Here is a 26,178-nt window from a genome sequence, read left to right as displayed (position 1 = left end):
TCTGTGGATAATAGTTTCTAAGCCTTCCTTCTCTTCCTGGTACAGAAAGGAGGACACACTTACAAACTAGTTTCCCTTTGTAACTGTCTCTTACAAAAGGGTATCTTCCAGGGCACCTGGGTGGCTCAGTCAGTTAAGCGTCAGCCTTCAGCTCAGGTCATGATCCTGGTGTCCTGGGATGGAGCCCCACATCGGCCTCCCTGCTCGGTGCAGAGCCTGCTTCTCCCTCTCCCTCTGGTGTTCCCCCTCTGCTGCTCCCCCTGAGAGAATGCTGCTCTCTCATTCTCGCTCAAATAAGTAAATAAAATTTTTTTAAAAAGGTAATTTCCATCAGCTTTCTGGGATCACCTGTGTCTGCTGTTTCTTAAAACTAATCAGCTTAAAATAATCCTTATGTCGGGGTGGCTGAGTCGGTTAAGCGTTTGCCTTTAGCTCAGGTCATGATCTTGAGATCCTGGGATCAAGCCCCAAGTCGGGCTCCCCGCTCAGTGGGGAGTCTGCTTCTCCCTCTGCCGCTCCCCTTACTTCTGTCTCTCAAATAAATAAAATCTTAAGAAAAAAATAATCCTTATGCCCAAAAGCATATTTTGGGGTGACATTTTCTTGCCCCCATTGTGAACATTGTGTCCAAGGATCTGCCTGTGCATGCTGTAGACTTTCCCCTCCTGGTATGAGCCGTCTTAATCATCTCAAGAAGATAAGCTGCTGTTGCTATTTGATACTTGTAGGGTGAGAGGAAGAAATTGGCTTTACTTTAAATGAAGTTCAGTGTTTCTTTTAGTGAGAGACTGTGATATAATAAAATGCATTATCGAAAATGGAAAACAAAAGATTGGAAAGCCTGCACAGGACTTAGCTGCATTAGGACCCACTTTGTTGATTTTGCAAACATCTTAAAAAGGCTGAATGGAATTAAATTGAACTTCTTTAGGCATTTTTGCCTTGGTGTTCAAAATTCCTGCCTTTTTTAGAGAACCTCGTTTTCGGATTGAATCCGGAATAAATACTCATACATTTTGAAGCCAAATTTGAAGATAATTTTTTTCCCCCAGAAAAACAACTCTACAGAATTTATTTTTTTTTCTTCTGTGTTCTATTAATACATTTTCTTAAAGGGCAAGCTGCGAGTTCATCTACTCTGCGATGTTCTCAGTGGCAACTGCAGGGCCATGCGATAACAGAGAAGCATTTTATAGAGATGGCTGGTTTTGACTCACTGTGGCATTGGGGGGGACATTTTTACCTCTTCCTTGAGGAACAGCTTGGCTCCTATGTTCCGCTGCTGGTGTGTAATACTTGTTTTTGGCCAGAAGATGTCACTATAACCTTTCCTCCCACCCACTAAAGAGAAAAGCAAAAACCCATTTTTAACTTAAAGACTGTATATGCATTATAACCAAAATAATGTTCAGTCTCTCAAGTGAGCGGTGTGGAAATAGTATTTTTGAGGCACACCAAGGGTTGTCTGATCTTTACCTTTCCGCTCACTTTCAAATTCTTGCTAACATATGACCCTTAATATTTCTAAGCAATTAGACCTTACTTTTAATTGCAGATGGCATGACTTTTATGTCTCATATAAGGACCCAGAAGATCAAAGAGATTGGGGCAGGTACTGACCTTGTTTCTACTTTAAGTATTTTATCTTATATGAAGAATAAAAAGGTAAATCCATGAGGGTGTAGAATATCCAGGTAATCAGATGAGTGTGACCATTGTTTCTATGGCATGTGATAGTATTGTGGGCAAGTGATTAGCTTCATCCTGATACCTTTTCTCTATAAAATCAGGGAAATAATATTTCTCACACAAACTCTGTTGCAGGAGGAAGTGAACTAACAGTACCTAGTAGGTATTCAATAAATGGTGGGTATCATCAGCATTATTATAATAATTTCGGTTTCAGGATGCCTGGGTGGCTCAGTTGGTTAAGCTTCTGCCTTCAGCTCAGGTCATGATCCCAAGGTTTTGGGATCAAGTCCCGCTGGGGCTCCCTGCTCTGCAGGGCTCTCTGCCTGCCACTCCCCCTGCTTGTATGTGCTCTCTCCCTCTGACAAATAAAGAAGATCTTTAAAAATAAAACTACTACTACTCTACTAATTTTGGTTTTGTGTAATCTTTAAAAATCCCAGGCACAATGCCCTACAGCCCTTCCTCCAAGCAAGTCCCTGTGGCAGTCTCACAGTCATACCTTACACGATGGCAAGACCCAGCCTCCTTGCTCCAGAATTTTACTTTTCTTCTGCGTTGTATTCTTCAAAATGAAAGTGTACAAAACAAGGCTAATGATTTTCAAAACCAAATAGATATGCTAAGTGTGTGTGTAGGGGGTGGGGAACAGTTCATATTGATCATATAGTGTCCAAGCACCATTCTAAGTATTTTTCATGTATTAACTTCATTCATTCCTCACAAGAGGAAGGTACTGATGTTCCCATTTTTCAGACAAGGAAGTTGAGGAGCAGATGTGTCAGGTCATTTGTCCATAGTCAGCAGCATGTCCCAGATGTCCAGGCAGGTGGTCCACATAACTGCAACATTCTTAACTTCTGTGCAGTTCTCTGCTGGTACATTATGTGACCAGGATGGGCCACCATGGTCCTCAAGTGCCTCTGGATTTGGAAGAACTGGGATAATGCAAATTTCCAGAAACTTCATCCTTATGTATTTATTTATTTATTTGAGAAAGAGAGAGCAGGGGGAGGAGCAGAAGGAGAGGGACAAGCAGACTCCCTACTGAGCGCGAAGCCCAAGAGGCTGGATCCCATGACCCTGAGACCATGACCCGATGCAAATCAAGAGTCAAACGCTCAACCAGCTGAGCCACCCAGGCACCCCTGCATCTCTTTTTAAATGCACATGGGACTTCATGCAATGCCATTGTCAATAATTGTATAGAGCAAAAAATCATTACTTAGTTTTTAAGAAAATCCAGATTCTTATGTAATTGTATTTTGGGGGCATCATTAACTCTTAGTTGTGTTGGGGGTTTTTCCCTCTAGAGAGCCACAGTTCGGGGTTTTTACCAACGCTTCCTTCACTGCTCCATATTAACAGGGCCTGGATGTGCGCCTGCCTTGTGGACCCCATCTGGGCTCTGCTAACCCTGCACTTCTCTGTCCTCTGCAGGCAGCACAGCTCTCCTCCTCGTGCTGTGCGTGCAGCACTCCTTCCCGGAGCCCAGCAGGCTGTATCTTGACCTCATCCTGGCCATCTTGGGCCTGGAACTGATCTGTTCCTTGACCTGTCTGCTCATTTACACAGGTGAGAATTACAGCGAGACTGTTGGACCAAAGACCATTAAGTGGTTGTTTCATCCCTGATCATGGGAAGCAGGCCATTATCTTTGCGGCAAGGTTTTCCTAGCAGCTGAGAGCCTGTTGAGCCCCTGTACTTTTCATTGCTGACCACATGCAAACTTGCACGATTTCAAACCAACAGCAACATACCAGTGATGCTTCTAAATTTGTGTCATAAACTAATTTTTGTCAAAAATAAAACAGAACAACAACAAAAAAAACTAATTTTTGTCAAGTGACACCTTAAAACAAAAAAATTGAAAAGACCCACAGACATTTGCTTCTTCAAAGGCAATTGAGATGTAAGTCTGGAATTTAAATTCAAAATGACCAAATACAAAATAAGTAAGTAAATAAATCACGTGTGCAAAACTGCATTTAGCCCAGACTTGCTTTAGGATAAACCATTTAGGAACTCATTTTCTAAATTTAGAGCTGTCTAAGGATTGGTCTATTTATCTCTCTGTGTCTCTCTCTCTTTCTCAGAACTCTCAGGGGTTAAAATTAAAGAACGTTTTACTTTAGGGGGTGCCTGCGTGGCTCAGTTGGTTAAGTGGCTGATTCTTGATTTTGGCTCAGGTTATGATCTCAAAATCCTGGGATCAAGCCCCACATCAGGCTCTGTGCTCAGTGGGGAATCTGATTCTCTCTCTCTCTCCCCCTGCGTGTACTCTCCCTCTAAAATAAACAATCTTTAAAAAAAAAAAAAAGCTTTAGATATATTAACATGAAAAACAGATGGAAGAATACTTTTAACAGAAAAAAATTCAAGCCCTGGAAAACTCTGGGTTTCATTCCTGCTGCAATATTGACATGCAGTAAAATCTGCCCAAAATAGTAGCTAATTTTCTGGCACTGCATAACAGTTATTTTGTGATAATAAAATACCTTGTGCGGGGGATGCCTGGGTGGCTCAGTTGGTTAGACGACTGCCTTCGGCTCAGGTCAGGATCCCGGAGTTCCTGGATGGAGTCCCGCATCGGGCTCCCTGCTCCATGGGGAGTCTGCTTCTCCCTCTGACCTTCTCCTCGCTCATGCTCTCTCTCACTGTCTCTCTCAAATAAATAAATAAAATCTTAAAAAAAAAAAAAAATACCTTGTGTGGGGCGCCTGGGTGGCTCAGTGGGTTAAAGCCTCTGCCTTCAGCTCAGGTCATGATCCCAGGGTCCTGGGATCGAGCCCGCATCGGGCTCTGTGCTCAGCAGGGAGCCTGCTTCCTCCTCTCTCTGCCTACTTGTGATCTCTGTCAAATAAATAAAATCTTTAAAATAAAATAAAATAAAATAAAATACCTTGTGCATCCATTTTGAAAAAGGTCATTTCTTTTTGCCAAGAAGGGCAAAGTCACACAGGTCTCAGCTTATGTTTCATTTTATTGATTTTTTTTTTTTCTGTGCATCTCCTTAGGCCAAAAAGAGAGTACTTAGAATATGAATGGTATTACTAGTTTGTAAATGTGAATGTCACATTATTGATTGATCTTTATAAATTTTTCTATAATTATCAGCTAACAATGAGCCAAATTATGGATAGGATTACATTTTGTACCTCACTTTAAAAAAATAAATGTATATCACCCACTTAACTTCCTAGAAAAGAATGAAACTAGTTTTTTTTTTTTTAAGATTTTATTTATTTATTTGAGAGAGAGAGAGAAATCACACGAGAGGAGGGAGGAGCAGGCAGAAAGAGAAGCAGGCTTCCTGCTGAGCAGGGAGTCCAATGTGGGACTTGATCCTGGGACTCCAGGATCATGACCTGAGCTGAAGGCAGTCGTTTAACCAACTGAGCCACCCAGGTGTCCAGAATGAGACTAGTTTTAAAGTAAGATTAGTTTTTCAATATATAAGAAACAGCTTGCTATTTCAGTAAAGTGGTCCATATGACAAATGAATACTGAATTACCTTCTTGATTGAGATCAGTTCCAGTCTATGACATGTCTGTCAGATGATGCTATAAATGAGATCATAGTTTAGATCTGAGTATAGAATTCACTTACCCTGTTACTTTAGTACTCTACAACTTTAATTTACTACAAGGGGTGCAGGTCTTCTTGTATTAAAGATCTATAGAATGCTATGTGACATAGAAGGAGGTAACAACAATATTCCAAAGATCATGTGAATGTCAATCATGTAAATAAGGGGAAATTAATACTGTTAAAATGTAGTCCAAGCCCAAGTTTCTCTAGGGCTTACTATACTATTTTTAAAGGATTTGCTGTAGCATCTATAATTAATTATAAATAAGAGATAAAAAAACTAAAATCCTGAGAGTGTTTAAGAGGCAAAGGAAACAGATAGTCCAAGAATCCTGACAGGATTCATATTTACAGTTGGACACAAATAGTTACATGACACCTAAACTAAAACAAAAAGGGTTTTATTTTATTCTTTTCCATTTATTTTAATATATTGCCTTCTAATTAAAAAGAATTGCTTTATTCTATACTCAAAGACTTTGTAGCATATTTCTTCTTTATTTATATTGATTTTTAAATTTTTATCTGAATAAAAACACCATTAAAAAACTATCTTGTTGGGGCACTTGGTGGCTCAGTGGGTTAAACCTGTGCCTTCAGCTCGGGTCATGATCTTAGGGTTCTGCGATCAAGTTCCACATGGGGCTCTGCTCAGTGGGGAGCCTGCTTCCCCCTCTCTTTCTGCCTGCATCTCTGCCTGCCTCTCTGCCTACCTGTGATCTCTCTCTCTCTCTCTCAAATAAATAAATGAAATCTTAAAAAAAAAAAAAAACCATCTTGTTAAATCTCAAATGAATATGCTTCCTACTGTAAGAAAACCTGATAATTGGTAATTCACACTCTCAAAGTAAATAGATGGTTTAGATAGGAAAGGTTATGATAATTGTAATTATAAACTTGGGTTTCTGCAAATATTTAATTTCTTCAGAAGATTCAAGTATGACTGTTTTACCTACACATCGTCAAGACCAAGCTTAACTTATTAAATTACAATGTTCCTTTAAATATACTGTAGAGGTTTTTTTTTTAAAGGTTTTATTTATTTATTTGACACAGAGAGAGAACACAGCAGAGGGAGAGGGAGAAGCAGGCTTACTGAGCCCAGTGCGGGGCTTGATGCAGGGCTCAGTGTGGGGCTCCATCCCAGGACCCTGGGATCATGACCTGAATGGAAGGCAGACGCTTAACCGACTGAGCCAGCCAGGTGCCCAAGACCTTTTTATTTTGTCAGACTATGGTGTGTCTTTTATTTCTGTCCCCTTTTACTTTAATACTATCTAGCTGTTATTTCCTGTCCCCCAGTTCAAGAAACTTACATTTTTTCTAAGCTTCTTCCTTTATTCAGGAATTATTTGGGGAAGATACCATTTTAGAAAACTAAGATGTAAACACTGAACAGCTCAGATTCACTGGTAGCTGTCACATAACAGGTTCGATTCTCAGCCTTCATCTTTACTGGATGACCTTGGACACAGTTTACCTCCTGGAAGCTTACCCCTCACTAGCTTCAGGCCTCTGGTTTCCTGGTTTCCTACCTGCCTCAGTGGGGCTCCCTAGTCTCCTCTGTCAAGTGCTCTCCCTGACCTGTTGGAGGGAGCCCCACGGCTCAGTCTGTCTCCTCTAACCTGCGAGCTAGAGCACATCAGGTTTTGTGCCAGGGCCATTCAAAGCCAGAAGGTGCTTCTCATTTCCAGCTTCCTCGCTGTACCTGAAAGTCAAGGGCATCTAGGTATTGGGCACACTTGGTTCTTCTGGCGGCATACTGTGTTCTTCATCCTGGTCCTTCCTGGTGGACCCTCTGCACATCTCCCAACTTTCTCACTTTTTAAATTTTATTTCATCTATTTATTTGACATAGAATGAGAGTGAGAGAGAGAGCACAAGCATGGGAAGCAGCAGGCAGAGGGAGAGGCAGACTCCCTGTGGCAGGGAGCCAGATGTGGGACTCGGATCACGACCTGAACCGAAGACAGCTGCTTCACTGACTGAGCCACTTAGGCGCCACCCCCCCACACACACACACAACTTTCTCACTTTTAACCTCTTCACTCCAACTTCTTGAGCCTAGTTCTCAGCTGAGAGTGCACATTCAAATCACAATGAGGAGCCTGGAAGCTCCACAAAAGGAGAAACAGAGTGTCTCCTGACTCTGTGTATATATCCAAGACATTTCCACAAAAACACATACACAGTTGTTCAAAGAAGTGCTGTTTATAATAGCCCAAAAGGGAAAACATCTAATTGATGTTAGAATAAACTGGTGAATAGATAAACAAAATGTGTTCAGTCTATACAACAGAATATTACTCAGTACTAAAATAAACATTATGCTAAGTAGAACCAGTCATTGCGAAGATGGTCTATGTACGAGCCCATGGATATGCAATGCCCAGAACAGACACATGTACAGAGAGAGGAAATAGATGAGCTATTACCTAGAGCTAGAAGGCAGGGGGCAAATGGAGAACGACCACTAATGGATATCGGGTTTCTCTTTGGGGGTATGAATGTGTTCTAAAATTGACTGTGGAGGGGTGCCTGGGTGGCTCAGTGGGTTAAAGCCTCTGCCCTTGGCTCGGGCCAGGAAACAAGGGTCCTGGGATCAAGCCCCACATGGAGCCCCACATAGGGCTCTCTGCTCAGCAAGAAGCCTGCTTCCTCCTCTCTCTGCCTGCCTTTCCGCCTACTTGTGATCTCTGTCTGTCAAATAAATAAATAAAATCTTTAAAAATAAAATAAAATAAAATAAAATTGACTTTGGAGGTGATTGCCCAGTGCTCTGAAATACTGAACCATTGACTTGTATACTTCCAATGGGTGAAAGCATGATACATGAATTATATCTGAAAAGTTGTTATGAAAAAGGAAAGAATGGCATTTGGAGCTTTTATAAAATGTAATGCTGGGGTCTGACATGTTTCCCCTCTGCCATTCCCATGGCAAATACTCTCATCTATTTGGTGTTGTGTATGTAATTCTCGTGTTCAGTCGGGGTTGACGATCACTGCCTCCTTCTCCCCTGGCTTTCTCCCCGCTGGTAGCCATCTCTGGGGGAGGCTACTCATATCAGCCTGGTCCCAGAGTTACCGTTCAGGCAGGGCAGAGCCCCAGCCCAGTTAACTCTCCAGGGTGCGAATTGTCCTGGTCTGTTGTCACCCCTGAGAGGTGGGGAACAGCGGCGTTCACCATGTCTGCTTCTCTGCCTCTTTGCCATTGACTTCCTCCACTTGCAGTAACTGACTAGGTGGCTGAAACCACACAGATTCGTTTTCTCACAGTTCTGGAGGCTGCCAGTCCAAGTTCAGGGTATGGACAGGCTTGGTTTCTCCTGAGCCTCTCTTCCTGAGCTGCCTTCTGTGGGTGTCTTCTCATGGCCTTGTGCTCTGTGCAAGCACATCCTGGTATGTCTCCTGTCCGATCAGGGCCCCACCCTTATTACCGCATTTAATGTTGATTACTTCACTGGAGGCCCTATCTCCAAAGACCATTACTTTGGGGTTAGGGCTTCAACATGTCAGTTTTCGGGGAACACGGTTCAGTCCATAGTATCACTTATCCTCACAAGCTGCCAAGTTCATCGCTGGCCTCCAAACTGCTGCGTCCCCTGGGTCCTCTCCGTGTCTTCACCTTCCTGGCGGTGACTGCTCTTTCCCGGTTCTCCTCCCTCTCTGGAGATTCATTTTCATTCCTTTTAACAGATTCTTCCCCATCTCTTTACTATAAGTGGGTGCCAGCTTTCCTGCATCCTTTTTCTCTACCTACTGAAAGTTACCGTCCTCACACTAATAGGCAGTCCTCAGGTGAACAGAGCCACCCAGACCTTTATATTCACCTGCTCAGTGATCATTTCCATCCTGGTGTTCCAGTGTACCAAGACAGAAGTGACCTGAACATCTGTCTCTTCTTCCAAACCTTCCCCCATCCCGTCCCTCTTCCCCTCCCTCAGCTAAGAGCACCAGCCTGCAGCTCCTGCTCATTTCAAAACCTGTTTGTCATCCTGGATTCTTCCTTCCACCTTACTCTCCCCTCCCTCAGTCATCAGCCCTGTTCAGTCGGCCTGTCTCCCATATCCGTCTCCTCCCCCTGTCAGTGCCACTGCCTCACTTAGACACTCGTCACATCCTGTGTGGATAATTCCCATAGGCATCCTACTGCTCTCCCTTCCTCTGTTCTCTTAACTTTGTATTCCTTCCTCCTGCCAATGTAATTGTATTCAGAAGTAACTCTTATCATTAACAATTTCCCTATTCAGAGTTTTCTGAAGTCAGACTAGTGTGGCATAAAAGACCCTCCATGAGGGGTACCTGGGTGGCTCAGTGGGTTAGGCCTCTGCCTTCGGCTCAGGTTATGGTATCAGGGTCATGGGATCGAACCCCACCATCCATCTCTCTGTTCAGTGGGGAGCCTGTTTCCCCCTCTCTCTCTGCCTGCCTCTCTGCCTACTTGTGATCTCTCTCTGTCAAATAAATAAAAAGTCTTTAAAAAAAAAAAAAGGAAAAAAAAAAAAACAACAAAGGAAAGAAAAGAAAAGGCCTGCCATGAGCTGGGCCTACTCATCCCTGCCCTTCAGGGGTGATGGTAAGCTCCTTTCAGTGACTCCCGTTTACTCTCAGGACAAAATCTCAACGCCTTGGCAGTCACTCATGTCTCGCCTACCTTTCCACCCCCTCACACACACAAACACACACACACACACACACACGTGAGTGCACACACACACCCCTTCTCAAGGTCTAAGGCACTTCCCACACCTAAAACACCCTTCTTCTCTCCTCCCCTAGTCTGTGCAGTTAGCTTTCCTGTTTCCCCCAAGACTGGGCTCAAGCCCTTCCATCCTCCTCCATGATCGTCCCTCCCATCCCACTCCTGCTGAGTTAAGGGGCTGCTTTCCAGGGCTGCCACAAGTTCCTCATGCAAGCTTTGATTTTGGTTCTTTTCATACTGTCTTGGAATGTAGACTGATCATCTGTATTTTCCCCTGAACTAGTAGCTCTTTCTATAGGGTAGTATCAACAATGGAGGTTGTTGGGCGCCTGCCTGGGTGGCTCAGTGGGTTAAGCCGCTGCCTTCAGCTCAGGTCATGATCTCAGAGTCCTGGGATCGAGTCCCACATCGGGCTCTGTGCTCAGCGGAGAGCCTGCTTCCCTTCCTCTCTCTCTGCCTGCCTCTCTTGTGATTTCTCTCTGTCAAATAAATAAATAAAATCTTTAAAAAACAAAACAAAACAAAAAACAATGGAGGTTGTTGGAAAAAAGTCATGGTTCCTGGACTGGAAACCTGGCTACTTATTTAACTTCTCTGGGCTTCACTTTATTGTAGAAGGTAGGAGTCATAAGGGCATCTGCTTCAGGGGGTGGTTCTGAGAACTGGATGAGGCTGTCCATGCACAATAGTTCACCTGTGCCTTCTGTCTTTTAAATTTACAAAAAAATCAGGGACGCCTGGGTGGCTCAGTGGGTTAAGCCGCTGCCTTCGGCTCGGGTCATGATCCCAGGGTCCTGGGATCGAGTCCCGCATGGTCTCCTTGCTTGGCAGGGAGCCTGCTTCTCTCTCCACTTCTGCCTGCCTGTGTGCTGTCTCTCTCTCTCCTTCTCTCTGACAAATAAATAAAATAAAAATAAAAAAATTTAAATTTACAAAAAAATCATAGCTGTTACTATTACCAGTAATAATGACACTCTCTGTAGTCCAGTGTTTAGTTCAGGCCTGCTCACAGATTTTCAAAGGCTTGAGTATATCAATAAACAAATCTGTTTATTCACTTTATGAAGCATTTTCATCCATATTAACTTACTTGAAAAGTAAGTTAATATGTAATTACAAGTAATTACAATTATTGTAATTTGAATAAATGGAAGTAAAAGTTTTTTTTCATAATTAGGTAACCTGACAATATTGACTTTATTATTTTAGTGAAAATTCGAAAATTTAATAAAGCCAAACCACAACCTGACGTACTTGAAGAAGAAAAAATCTATGCTTACCCCAGCAATATTACCTCAGAGACTGGATTCAGGTAAGCTTCGGGTGGGGAATGAAAGACTAGAGAAAGAGAATTATGAGGTTCCCCCACCTTGAAAATCTAGGAAACATTCTTATGCTTGGAATTTATGATTATGCATATGTGCCTTAGATTTAAGTTTGATTTGCTTGCTCCCATTCAGTTGGATAAAACCAAGTCTAATGAAAGAACCTCATTTTGGAATATTACCTTGGCTTACAGCATCTTAAGAAAAAGTCCCAAATACAATATGCTGTACTGGAAACTGGGAGGGGACCCATTTGCAAAGAGATGAGTATTGGTGAATATGTTGATTCTTCACAGGCCTATTTCAAGCCTAGAAGAGATCGTTGAAAAGCAAGGAGACATAATTGCCTACCTGAAGCGACACAATGCCCTGTTGAGTAAGCGCTTGTTGACTTTCACTTCCTCTGACCTTGACTCTCCGCCTGGTCACCTGTGAGCTGCTCAAGGTCAGGAGAGCAGTTGCAGAGGAATGCGGAGGAATCTAAGACTGATGGATGACCTGACAAGCTATCCTCAGGAATGCCAGTTTTTGCCAGATAACATTTGACAATTTTGGTTGGAAACTTTAATTTTGTTCTCACCTGCATGGCTCTCAAGTAGGTGAGACTTTTGGGTCACTTGAAAAGTATTTTGTAGACCCTGGATATCTCGAGAAGAACGTCTGTTTTTGCATATTTTGAAGTTGTTTAACTGTCTGGTTTATCCTCAGATCAAAGGTGTAGTTTAAACGACTCTTCCCGCCCAAGATTAGAACCTGGTAATAATTTGGTTATGTATATGGAGGAAATCTGACACGATGATCTAGTTGAAACAAGGGTTTGATCAAGTAAGTTTTCTCCACTCTTAAACTGATGAGAGAAGTCATTATTTTTTGTGGTTAATGTTGTTTTCCCCTGCAGAGCCTCATCATGTACTCGAAGTGCTTGTGTGGTCTGGGATGAGAGCTTGGCCCCTGTAGCTCTTATGGAGAATATCCTCTTTGTAAGACCAGTCTCACTAGGTGGCTGACTATGCAAACTCCTATAGTTTTCCATTCTCCAGAAATAAGATAATCAAGATCACTTGGACCAGTGTCAGACTGACCAGTATTGCTTGTTACGTCAGCAGCACCTTCCACTGGCTATGCTGAAATACTTCAGAGAAAACTCGAGAACGTTCCCTTGATTTTAATCCCTCTTCAAGAAGTTGCCATGTGTTTCAGTATTGACTATACCTTGATTAGATCAAGAAAGGTATGTTCTTTGGCTTTAACCTTTGTTAGCCTTGAATTATGCTTTCTTAAGTCTTACTTATTTGAATACTCTCTACACCCAGTGTGGGGCTCGAACTCGCAAGCCAGAGATCAAGAGTCACATGCTCTTCCAACTGAGCCAGCTGGGCCCACCTTGGATTACACTTTAAAATTATGAGACTAAGATGTCATATAAACTTACATATAGATATTAATCATATCTAATTCTCCAGGTGAAATGAAGCATTTTTATGAGTAAAGGGCATTATTTCCCCAGTTTTCCTAGTTTGCCCCTTTAATTCATCCATTTGCATTAGCACCTTTATGTGCTGCCCTAGAAAGCTTAATTGAGGGGAGGGGCCCTTTGCGATCATGTGTGTTGGTCCATTAGCTGAATAATCAAGATCTCATTTGAAAACCCATACACTATACACAACTATTTGGCAGAGGTTGTATTGATTTGGTCACATCCAGGTACTTAGGAGGATGAACACCAGTTTCCTTTAGATCTAGTCACTGCTGGGACATTCTAAAAGTTCTCTATCAAGGGAAAAGTGATGGTGTGTCACCTATAGTCAGTCCCCTTGGGGCCCCAAAATGACAATATTCACAAACTAAAGCCAAATAGCATTTTTAAAAATTCAGATCATATCCAGGTTTCCTGACTTATTTTCTCCCTTCTTCTTCTTTTTTTTTTTTTCCTCTTTCCTTCCTTTTTAATAAGTATATCTCAAAGCCACTGCCTTCTCCGGAAATCTGTCTCTGTGTTCTGGAAGAATCTGTAAACTGCCTTTGTTGGTCTGCAAACTCCTCGAGAGCTTTCCTGAGTATAATCTGAAACTGGCCCTTGTACGTGGAGGGCTGGGAGAGACCAAAGAAAGGGGCAGACCCCTCCAGACTGTTCAATAAACAAAGAAACTGACTTGCTTATTACAAGGCTTGTCTGGGGTGCCCACAAGGTGAGCAGATCCCGGAAGGGCACCCACCAGAATCTTCAAAGTGTATAAGGAGGCCTTAACTGGGTTCAGTCACGTAGACCATCCAGAGCTGTCAACAGCATACCGCTGTCTCAAAGCTGTGTCCTTAGGCCCCCTCCCACTGTGCCAACGGTGGGCAGAACATACATTCCAAGGACAGGGGAGGGGATGAGCAGCCTCTGATGGCCCAAGTCCAGCTCGTGGGTGAACTGGCAGTCATGTCCTCTCAATGACCTCCTCATAACAGCCTTCAGCTATTTTCCTTTTAAAAAGGAAAACACCGGGCGCCTGGGTGGCTCAGTGGGTTAGAGCTTCTGCCTTCGGCTGGGGTCATGATCTCAGGGTCCTGGGATCGCCCCCGCATCGGGCTCTCTGCTCGGCGGGGAGCCTGCTTCCTCCTCTCTCTCTGCATACTTCCTCTTCCTGCCTCTCTGCATACTTGTGATCTCTGTCAAATAAATAAATAAATCTTTAAAAATAAGTAAATAAATAAAAAGGAAAACACCAGGGCACCTATGTGACTCAGTGGGTTAAGCCTCTGCCTTTGGCTCAGGTCCTAGGATGGAGCCCTGCATTGGGCTCTCTACTCAGCAGGGAGCCTACTTGACCCCCAGCCCCCACCACCTGCCTCTCTGCCTACTTGTGATCTCTGTCAAATAAATAAATAAAATCTTTTTTAAATAAATAAATAAGGAAAACACCAGTAGGAGATGATTCTTAGTTTTAAGTTCACTTGGGATCTATAGTCAGTTTCTAGTGTTTATAGGATGAACTTTGGCTTACAGAGAAAGATATAGTTAAAAAGTTGGCATACTCAGATTCTGCTTGCTGTCTGTAGAACCACAAAGACTCTTCTAAACTCAATAATGAACATAGCAAACAATAAGAAAAATGAAACAAGGTATCAAAACCAGGAAAACAGGGTAATGAACAAAGCATTTTAAATGTTAAGCATTCTATTCACCAGGCAGGTGGTGTGCTAGTACAGCAGATAAAAAATTAAGAAGACCCTGGTTTGTAAGGAGGAAGGAGGGGACTAGGATTTCTAGGCTCTGTGCTAAGTGAAATAATGGCTGTCAGCCCAAGGAACTGGAACTTCAGGTCAGAGTACCAGTACCGTAGTAGGGAAGGGGATGTAGGACCTCCAGGCAAATCAATGAGTCAAGCAAGGCAGCTACAAAGGTTACAAGCACTGTGTCAAGTTTGGACCAAAAGAATGAGGGAGTGGGGCACCTGCGTGGCTCCGTGGGTTAAAGCCTCTACTTTCAGCTCAGGTCATGATCCCAGCGTCCTGGGAACCAGGCCCACATCAGGCTCTCTGCTCAGCAGGGAGCCTGCTTCCCTTCCTTGCTCTCTGCCTGCCTCACTGCCTACTTGTGATTTCTGTCAAATAAATAAATAAAATCTTGAAAAAAAGATATGAGGGAGGACACGGGAGGAGACCTGGATAGTCTCAGATCTAGGAGGGTGCCCTGATGCTATGTGAGGGGTTCCCTGAAATGGGATCCACTGAAGAGTTTCAAGCAAGGAAGTTACAGAGTGGGTTTTATTTTCAGGAGGATCCAATTACAGTACAAGGAGGAGGAAAGCTAGGTGGCAGAAAGAGTTGGCTCTGAACTAGGGCAGGCACAATGACATTGAAAGTCTATATGTATATATGTGTAATATGTATTTCTATAATTTGGGGATTTTATTTCAGATGACAATAGCGTCATGACGTAGAAGCTAAAAGCTTGTTTTTTAGAAGAGCACTGTTGAAAAATATAAGAAAAAAAATAATTTGAAATCCCACTGCCAAGGAATTGTACCAGTACTGCTTGCAGTCCTGTGTTCTCACCCACTGTGGGTATTATCAGTCTGTTTCATTCTAGCCCATCTGATGGATTAAAATAAAATACATCATTGTTTCTCATTGCATTTCCTGGAATACTAATGATATTGAGCATTTTCCTCCACATTTCTCTGGCCTTTTATCCGGCCTTTGTGGTATGTATGGATCAGGTCTTTTGCTTATTTTTCTCCTGGGATATTTTTTCTTAACAAACATAACATTCCTTTATATAACAGGATAGTCCTCCGTTTCTGTTTGTTGGAGATACTTCATTGTTTTGTGTTCTTCTGCCATGTTCTCTTCCTACTCTGCAGCCTAGATTTTATCTGCTGCAGCTGGGATGACAAAGTTCATACCAGTGAATCCCTGCAAGCCACATCAGATGTTTTCTTGTGTGAGAGCCAGCAGTATCTGGAGTGAATTTTAATATACCCGAGCTCTGCTGGAGGCCCTTTTCTTCTTCCAGGGATTCAAACCCAAGTCTTACAGGAATCAAGCTAATTCTTTTTCCTCTTTCCTCTAAGGCAGCATTCCCCAACCTTGGCACTACTGACATTTCAGGTTGGACGATCTTTGTTGTGAGGCTGCTGTCCTGTGAATTGTAGGAGGTTTATTGGTATTTCTGTCTCCAGGATGCCTCTGTGTACCCTCCAGTAGTTACAGCCAAAAATGTCTCCATAACATGCATTTTATTTTATTTAACACTTAGCATTTAATTACTGACCATGTGCTGGAGTGTATTCTAGGTGCTGGGAATTCAGGGGTCAAAGACCGAGAAAGTTCCTGTTCTCCTGGAGTCTACATTCTAAGGATGGTGTTGGGGTGAGGGGAGGGGTAGAGGAAAGGTGGAAGTGAACACAATAGACAAATAAACTGACCATCAGGTTTGATGAGTTTGATTATTCTTCTGTAAATTAGACCTCCTGGAGCACCCTTATGTTAATGTGACATATAGAGGGGCACCTGGGTGGCTCAGTCCGGTAAGCGTCTGCCTTCATTGGCTCAAGTGGGATGGAGCCCTGCATCAGGCTCCCTGCTCAGTGGAGAGCCTGCTTCTCCCTCTCTCTTTGCACTCTCTTTGCTTGTGCGCTCTCGCTCTCTCTCAAATAAATAAAATCTTAAAAAAAAAAAAAAGTGACTTACAGAGAAACTTTAACTTCTGTGTACTGTAACCATTCAGAAAATCAAACGGCAAATGAAATGAACTTTGTTTTTCTTTCCCCATTTTACAGAAAAGACTTATTTTAGTGACTTCACAACTTGATCAGAGATGGTTTTGTAGGTCTTATAAATATTTAAGGAAATAAACCTTGAATATATGACAATCACAAATCACAAAAATCTCAAAACGTGCCCTGGGTTTCCTGAGGAAAACTGTTTCATTTGTAAACCAAGGAAGCCTGTGTCTAATTCTTCTCTCCTCATTTTTAAATCAGTCTCACTTTTCACCCTAATATTCCAATGAAACTGTTATTGAATGCCCTTCTGTGTTGCTGGAGCTAGGGGTGAAGGCATAGTTCTCCTCCTCTTCCTTCGCCGTCAGCCCTAGTAGATTCAGCTGAGCACTGCCTTTAGGATTCATCTTCATTTTGGCTTTCAAGACAACTGCAAACTCCTTGTTGTCTTCTGACCCCATTAGCTTCTTGTTCTGTGTCCTTTGAAGGTTCCTTTTCTTCTCCTTGTACTCCAGAGCTCAGTCCCTAGGCCCCTTTCTTCTCCATCAGTACCCACTCTCTTGGTTATCTTGTGGCTTTAATACAGTCTACAATCTCACAGTTCCCAAATGTGTACCTCCAGCCCGGTCTTGAACTCCAGGCTCATGTACCCAGCTGCCTCATCTAGAGTTCTACTTTAATGTCCAAGACACCTCAGACACAACATGTCCAAAGCAGGACTATCTGCCAGAGCTGCTCCCTGTCTCCCTGGTGATGGTTCCTCTACCCCTCACATCCTATATACAGTCTCTCAGCAAATCCTGCTGAATCTTCCTTTAAAACCGATCTAGAAGCTATTGTCTTCACATGGATTATTGTAGTAGTCTCTTAAGTGGTCTTCTAGCTTCTAACTGCCACAGTCCACCCCCCAAACCCCTTACACACCCTCCCAAAACATCAGTATTTAATAAAATAACAAAGAGATTCTTTTTTTTTTTTTAAGATTTTATTTATTTATTTGACATAGAGAGAGAAAACAAGTAGGCAGAGAGGCAGACAGAGGGAGGAGGAAGCAGGCTCCCTGCTGAGCAGAGAGCCCGATGATGCGGGGCTCAATCCCTGGACCCTGAGATCATGACCTGAGCCCAAGGCAGAGGCTTAACCCACTGAGCCACCCAGGCGCCCCCAAAGAGATTCTTCTGAAACATCCATCAGATTGTCATACTCTAGTGGCTCCCTTTATCTCAGTAGAATCGAAGCCTGACAGGGACCTCCAGGGCTCTAGAAAATCTGCACCATCTCCCACCTTTAACTCATCTATCTCATCCTGCTCTCCCACTGCTGACTGTTTCAGCTACATTGTGGTTTTTCCATTGTGAGCCCCACCTCAGACCTTTGTAGCTGCTGTTCTATCTACTTGGGATGATCAATTCCCATATACCCTTCATCCTTCAAGTCTTTGTAAAATGTTACTTTCTCAGTGAGGCCTGCTCTGGACCACTATTTAAAACTACAGCTTGGGGCACCTGGGTGGTTCAGTGGGTTAAGCCTCTGCCCTTCAGCTCAGGTCATGATCCCAGGGTCCTGGAATCGAGCCCCGCATTGGGCTCTCTGCTCAGCAGGGAGCCTGCTTCCTCCTCTCTCTCCCTGCCTCTCTGCCTACTTGAGATCTCTGTCTGTCAAATAAATAAATAAAATTTAAAAAAAAATAAAAAATAAATAAAACTACAGCTTTCCCCACACTCAGTACTTTCTATCTCCCTTACCCTTGTAGGGGTTTATACTGTCACCCCAAAATATGCCACTTTGACTTATTATTTTGAATTAAAGATACTTGAGAAACAGAAATGCCTGGACACCCCTGCCCGCCTCTGTTCCCCTGACAGGAGATTATAAACCTCCCTGGTGAAAAGTGTCCTCCCTGTAACAGGAGGGTAGAAGACACCCATATGACCAGGAATAGGATTTTGGGCTAGAGACTATAGAGATTTTTTTTTTTTTTTTTTTTTCCAGACAGAGATCACAAGTAGGCAGAGAGACAGGCAGAAAGAGAGAAGGAAGCAGGCTCCCTGTTGAGCAGAGTACAATGCGGGACCCAATCCCAGGACCCTGGGACCATGACCTGAGCGGAAGGCAGAAGCCTTCGTTACATTGAACCACCCAGGCACTCCGGGCTAGAGACTATATAAATGAACCTTGTTACTTCTTTACCAGTTCACTGCCCCCAAGCCCAAACCCCTTTGTCTTGTCCATTTTTCATAAATGTATTGTTTCTTTGTCTTAAAGGTTTGAAAGCTTCCTGCGTTGTTCGCTTAAGTCTCATCTTTTTGTGGGGCTTTTGTGATGGAACTTCAAACCACCACCAAAGGGCACCTGGGTGGCTCAGTCCTTAAGCGTCTGCCTTCAGCTCTGGTCATGATCCGAGGTTCTGGGATCCAGCCCCACATAGGGCTTCCTGCTCGGCAGGAAGCCTGCTTCTCCTTCTCCCCCTCCCCCTGCTTGTGTTTCCTCTCTCACTGTGTGTCTCTCTCTGTCAAATAAATATTTAAAATTTTGAAAAAACAAAACAAAACATTAAAAAGCTCGTCCAGTAAATGGTGTTGAGACAACGAGGTAAACCATCAAGGGAAAGAACGGGTTTGTGAAAGGCTTTCCACCTGAAATGGAACTGAAGGATATGAAATGGAGGAGAACCTCCCATAGCCTTTAGAAGCATGGAATTTAAGAACTGAGACTGAGTTCCCATAAGTGCCTCTTTTTCAGAAGACAGACTTATCTCCTAACCAATGAACATCCACCAAGAATCTCTCCCCCATCCTCAAGCCAATGAATTTATTGTTTGAACTCTAGCTGGATCCCCCCCACCCCCTCCCCCACTCCTTGCCCATAAATACAGTCTGTCCCAAATCCTTAACAAACTCACCTGTAGCTTGCTAGAACTTGCATTCCCTGAACAGCAGTTCCTCTGCTATTCCCAGATAAACTCAATTTCTGGTAATTTGAGCTTGCTTCGGTTTACCCCTTTATTTAGGTTAACAGATTATTATATCTCTACCTTAGAATTCATATCTCATAAATCCTAGCTGACTCAAAGACTTCACTGTTTAAAAATGAAACTATGAAAGTACTATAAATTATGGGAGAGGTTTGTTTTGTTTTGTTTTTTTAAAGATTTTATTTATTTATTTGAGAGAGAGACAGTGAGAGAGAGCATGAGCGAGGAGAAGGTCAGAGAGAGAAGCAGACTCCCCGTGGAGCTGGGAGCCCGATGCGGGACTCGATCCCGAGACTCGATCCCGAGAGTCCGGGATCATGACCTGAGCCGAAGGCAGTCGTCCAACCAACTGAGCCACCCAGGCGTCCCATGGGAGAGGTTTTTTAAGGTAACTTTTTTGGCATAGAAGCCATAAATGAAAAACCTGACATATTTAACTACATAAAAAGTTGAATTTCCCCTTGCAAAACCTCTTATGAGATGAATAAACAAAGAAGACAAAAAACTGGATAAAAAAAAATATTTACAGGGATGGCTGGGTGGCTCGGTTGGTCAAGCCTCCGCTTTCGGCTCAGGTCATGATCTCAGGGTCCAGGGGTGGAGCCCTGTGTCGGGCTCCCTGATCATGGGGGAATCTGCTTCTCCCTCTGTCTGCCACTTGCTCTGTCATATGCCTTCTCTCTCTCTCTCTGACCAATAAATAAATAAAATATTCAAAAAGATACATTTACAATTAATGTCACAGACTGTGATTTATGATTTATAAAAGGGAAATATGTAGTTGGCATAGAGCTCCTAAAACCCTTGAAATTTCCTAAAAGGTCTAGGACCATCTTTTGTTATAACAGTTGGTCTTTAAGCGGGTTTCTGAATAGTCCCAGAGCCACAAAAATGAAAGGAGTATCTCATTATTCATAACAAGCCCCTTTCAACCACACCTGAGTTTATGTTATGGAGGTGACTTCTGGAAACCCCCTAAGGAACGGGGCTGGTTGCCTGGAAGATCAATCACTGACAGAGTCGGAACTTTTTTAAATTTAATTTAATTTTATTTGTTTATTTGACAGAGAGCTAGAGAGAGAGCACAAGTAAGCAGAGCGGCAGGGAGAGGGGGAGAGAGAAACAGGCTCTCCGCCAAGCAGGGAGCCCGATTCGGGCTCGATTCCAGGACCCCGGAATCATGACCCGAGCTGAAGGCAGCCGCCCAACCAACTGAACCAGCAGGGCGCCCTGGAACCTTTTTTTTTTTTTAAGATTATTTATTTATTTGACAGAAGAGAGAGCAGAAGAGCACAAGCGGGGGAGTGGCAGAGGGAGAGGGGGCAGCAGTCCCCTGCCAAGCCGGGAGCCCAATGTGGAGCTTGATCCCAGGACCCTGGGATCTTGACCCGAGCCAAGGCAGTCACTTAAGCAACGGAGCCACCTAGGCACCCTGAGTTGGAACTTACAGTCCTCCTATGCCAACCTGTGGTGGGGGAAAGAAACTAGGTAGCTAGGAGATGAGTGGGATTGAGACTAAACTGTATAATCCCTTTCTACCTCTTGAATTTTGAAACTTGATTTTTATACCTATTCAAATATTACATTTAAGATTTTTTTAAAAGATTATTTATTTATTTATTTATTAAAGAGAGAGGGGTAAGGAGCTGAGGGAGAGGGACAAGCTGACGCCACACTCAGCATGGGAGGGGAACCTTGATCTTCCAACACTGAGCCAAAACCAAGACTGTCATTTAACCAAACTGAGCCACCAGATGCCCCTACATTTAAGATTTTAGAAAGGAAAGCAAAAAACACACAGCTTACAGGTCAAACATAGTGGCCAAAAATCATGTGAAAAAATGTTCCAGCTTATTTTTTTTTAAGATTTAATTTATTTATTTAACAGAGATCACAAGTAGGCAGAGAGGCAGGCTCCCCAGTGAAGCAGAAGGCCCGATGCAGGACTTGATCCTTGGACCCTGGGATCATGACCCGAGCCGAAAACAGAGGCCCCAACCCCCTGAGGCACCCAGGCGCCCCAATGTTCCACCTTATTACCTATCTGGGAACAGAAGTTAGACTGGGTATACTGCCAGAGAGGGAGACAAACTGTAAGACTCTTAACTAGAGGTTCATATACATTGATGGTGTTGGATTCAGCTGCCTCCCCTTTCATAACTCCCCTACGGGTTCTCCAACTGACCAATACTGACCCATAGCTAGGGACATTTCTATACCCCTTATTCAGCAGGAAGACATTACAGAAGATGAAAACTTCCACCTACAACAACCTTAAAGGTTTAAGGTCAAATTTGTTCAGGGGGGAAATGATGAGGGAGCAGAAGGCTAGCTAAAGACAAAGCATAGGCTGATACCCTGCAACCTCCTCCTCTCCCTCCACACTTCTGGGTTCGACAAGTGTGGTATTCTACCAGAATCTCCCAACTATCTTAATGTTAATGCCTTGCTAGAGGGGAAAACAATCTTAACTTGACAATAGCAGGGCCTCTGGTATCTTGTAGGTCCCCTAGCATATGAAAGCTCTTTTGAAAACCTCCCTTTTCCTTACTTCCCCCAACCCCAAAGTATATAATTAGCCACCCCTCACAACTCCAGTGCAGCAGCTCTTTCTGCCCATGGGTCCGGCCTCCATGCTTTAACAAACCACCATTCTGCACCAAAAAAAAAAAAGACTCTTAGGTATAGGAAACAAGCTGAGGGGTGCTGGGGTAACTGGGAGATGGACAATAAAGAGGGCATGTGATGTAATAAGCACTGGGTATTATATACAATTGATAAATCCCTGAACTCTACCTCTGAAACTAATAACACATTATATGTTAGTTAACTGAATTTAAATTAAAAAGAGTAGCAAGAGTGGGATTAGCAATACCCAATTTTAGCTGGAGTATGCACAAACGGATATATCAATAATGGTCAAATAAGTGGGAAAACATTCTTAGTGGTAACTTGACCTAGTAATTTTGACTCCACCTTTACTACAAAATTATTCATGTGTGAAAAGTTATATGAGTGAAGGTTTACTTCATTATTTTTTCTTTTTTTACAGATTTATTTATTTGGGAGAGAGAGCATGAATGGGGGGGAGGAGAGGGAGAAAGAGAAGCAGATGCCCCCCTCAGCGCAGCAGGGACCCCGGGATCATGACCTGACCCGCGGGCAGATGCTTAACTGAGTCTCCCAGGTGCCCCTACTTCATTATTTTCTTACTGAGTATATGAAATGAAATGGATTCAGTAGGTGAATCCTTAAAGAAATTATGATCGATTCATGGCATGAAAAACTCAGCAACATCAAAAAAATTTATATATATACACATAGCAGCATGAAATAATGCCTCTAATATATTGTTAAGTGAAAGAAGCATGTTGTTCAACATAGTTGTATAATGTGTCATTCCACGTAGGTTAAAAATTATGTGTGTGTGTGTGTGTATAAGAATCAAGACAGAAGGATATAAAACAACTTAATAGTTCATACTGTAAAGATTGTGTAACTGTGGAATGGGAGAATGAAAGGTAGGATTGAAGGAGAGTAAAATAAAGAATTTTTGGCTTTTTATTCTATTTCTGTATTCAAAATTTTTAGAGTGACTATTATTTTCTAATTAATAAAGAAATATTCCATATATAGTAAATAAAAAATGTAAGTTACAACTCAGTATATTTCGTACAACTGCTTTTTTTCTTTTTTTAAGATTTTGCTTATTTGAGAGAGAGAGAGGGAGAGAAGGAAGAGAGGGCGAAGCATGGCTCCTCAGCTGAGCTAAAGGCAGTTACCTAACTTACTGAGCCACTCCCCCTACAACTGCCTTTTTTTTTTTTAAGTTGTAATTGCCATGATGTGTTTTTTTTTTCAAAGATTTTATTTATTTATTTGACCGAGAGAAATCACAAGAGAGGCAGGCAGAGAGAGAGGAGGAAGCAGGCTCCCTGCAGAGCAGAGAGCCCGATGTGGGACTCGATTCCAGGACCCTGAGATCATGACCCGAGCTGAAGGCAGCGGCTTAACCCACTGAGCCACCCACGCACCCTACAACTGCTTTTTTAAGTAATAGTGCATGCTGTACATACAAAGAAAAGCTGGTACTTGAAAGAAAAGATGGTGGGAATACACAAATTTCCCATGTTTCCTCCCTAAACCACACTAAAATAGTAAAGAATTTGTTAAGCACAAACTCAGAATGACTGAAGAATAGGAGAGGAAACAATTTTTTTTTTTTTTTAATGTAAAGCAGCAAAACTCTTCCAGAGTGTTGCTATTTCTGCTCCAAGTGTGATCTCTGGTCTGGTGCTGGCACCTGCAAGCAGCCACAAGAGGAGGAGGCTGGAGAGCCAAGACATAAATCAGCTCTGTCACTAAGCATTAAGATCAGGGGACTTTTTTTTTCCATAGCAAGATTTCTGAATACAGGAAGCAGTGTGCTGGTTTAAATTCCCATGCAAACTCCTTATCTCCTAGAGGACTAGTAACTCTGTTAATGGTTCAAGGACTGACTACTTGAGTGGCAGTGGTTTTCCTTAACTGTCTTTACTCCTTCGCTTCTCTCTTGAACCCAGACTTCTGTCTGGCTTTTGTTTCCACTACTTCCCAGAAACTACGGTTGTCAAATAGTTGACTAGAGGCTTCCATGTTCCTTGATCACTACTCATCCCTTACCGTCCTGGATCTCGAGAGCGTCTGAGTTCATCATGGCCTCCCTGCCATTATTCTATTCTATTCTATTCATCTATTTATTTATTTGACAGAGACAGAGATTGAGCATAAGCAGGGGGAGCCAGCAGCAGAGGGAGAGGAAGAAGCAGACTCCCCGCTGAGCAGGGAGCCGGATGTGGGACTCAATCCCAGGACCCTGGGATCATGACCTGAGACAAAGGCAGATCCTTAACCGAGAGAGCCACTCAGGCGCCCCACCTCCCTGATATTCTTGCTTTACTTAGCTACCAGGTCACCACAAACTTTTGGTATCTTCTCACATTCCTGGTGATTTCTTCTCAGTCTCCTTTGTTGTTTCCCCATTTTCTAGACCCAGTTCTAACAGTTATATACAGCAAAATTCATGTTTGGTATGATGTTCTGTGATTTTTTTAAAAAGTACAGACAAAGTTGTATGACCAATACCACAACAGTAATAAGTTAAAACTCTGGGGAGGTCGAGATGAGGTGAAGGGGGGGAGGGGAGGTGGTTTCTCTTTTTGTTTTTAAGATTTTTTTTTTTTTTTGGACAGAGAGCGATCACAAGTAGGCAGAGAGGCAGGCAGAGAGAGGGGGAAGCCTCCCCACTGAGCGGAGAGCCCAATGCCGGGCTTGACCCTAGGACGCTGACATCATAACCTGGACTGAAGACAGAAGCTTAACCCACTGAGCCACCCAGGCACCCAAGATTATTTATTTATTTGTCAGAGAGAGCACAGCAGGGGGAGTGGCAGACAGAGCATGCAGAGGGGGAAGCAGGCTCCCTGCTGAGCAGGAACTTGATTCCAGGACCCTGGAATCAGGACCTGAGCTGAAGGCAGCTGCCTGACTGACTGAACCACCTTTCCCCTCTTTGTTGTTTTTTTATAATTTTTTTAAATTTGTAAGTAAACTCTACACCCAATATGGGGCTTGAACTCAAGACCCCAAGATCAAGAGTCACATGCTCTACCAACTGAGCCAGCCAGACACCCCTAGATGAATGTGCTTTACATGTAGGACACATGGGAATCTTTGGAGTCAGAGAGTGGGCTGTGGTGGACAAGATAATGGACCCTCTCCAAAGACGTTTTTGTCTTAATTCCAAGAACCTGTTTGTTAACTTACATGGCAAAAGGGACTTGCGGGTCTAATGAAATTAAGTCTCATGAATGATGGAGAGATTATCTGAAAATGCTCGTGTTGGTCCAGTGTGATCACAAGGGTCCTTAAAAGGGGAAGAAGGGAGCAGGAGAGTAAAAGGCAGTGAAGAAGGGCCAAGGGAAGCAGAAGTCAGCAATGTGGTGTTACACTGCTGGCCTTGCAGACAGAGGGATGGTCCATGAGCCAACAACGCAGGGTGGCCTCAAGAAGCTGGAAGAGGCAAGGAGAAAACAATCCCTCCCTTTCTTTCCTAGAGCCTCCAGAAGGAATGCAGCCCTGCCAACACCTTGGTTTTAGGACTATGGACCTCTAAACTGGAAGACAGTAAATTTGTGTTGTTTGAAGCCACAAAGATGTGATTCATTTGTGACAGCAGCAACAGGAAACTATTACAACAATCAAGATAAATAACTTCATCAGCCCCCCCCCACAAGTATCGGATCCTATATTCCCTTTGTAATTAACATTATTTGTTATTGACTATTAATCACTGACGAGGATCAACCTGTTTTATATCTGTATAGTTTTGTCGTTCCTAGTATGTTGTATAAATGGAATTATATGGTATGTAGCCTGTTAGGTCTGTCTTCTTTCACTTAGCTGGTACATTTGAGATCTATCCATGTTATGATTATCAAAGTTCATTATTTTTTTATTGCTGAATGGTGTTCCACGAGCAGACCAGTTTATCCCTTTCTCACCTGAGACATTTGGGTTGCTCCCCTTTCAAAGGTCCTATGAATAAATCTGCTATAAACATTTGCATTAATTTTTTTTAAAGATTTTATTTATTTATTTGACAGATAGATCACAAGTAGGCAGAGAGGCAGGCAGAGAGAG

At 43.0% G+C, this 26,178-nt stretch overlaps 1 protein-coding gene across 7 annotated transcripts in view; it reads left to right on the top strand.

Annotated features, from left to right (window-relative positions):
* Nucleotides 1–26,178, top strand: part of TMEM192 (transmembrane protein 192) — a 41,920-nt gene extending 15,742 nt beyond the window's left edge. For 4 of the 7 annotated variants that reach the window (XM_045996831.1, XM_045996817.1, XM_045996821.1 and 1 more), the window contains 3 exons: nt 3,130–3,264; nt 11,195–11,297; nt 11,607–12,157. In XM_045996831.1, coding sequence (XP_045852787.1) covers nt 3,130–3,264; nt 11,195–11,297; nt 11,607–11,745 — 377 coding nt within the window. In that variant the 3' untranslated portion in view covers nt 11,746–12,157. Of the gene's footprint in view, nt 1–3,129; nt 3,265–11,194; nt 11,298–11,606; nt 12,158–25,592 lie in introns of those variants that run through there. The other 3 variants (XM_045996829.1, XM_045996823.1, XR_006817054.1) reach the window with 2 other exon arrangements.

This window comes from Meles meles, chromosome 2 (assembly GCF_922984935.1).
Source record: "Meles meles chromosome 2, mMelMel3.1 paternal haplotype, whole genome shotgun sequence".
Classification (NCBI taxonomy): Eukaryota; Metazoa; Chordata; class Mammalia; order Carnivora; family Mustelidae; genus Meles; species Meles meles.
Note: the sequence above shows the minus strand (reverse complement) of the source record. Positions and strands in the feature narration are given on the sequence as shown.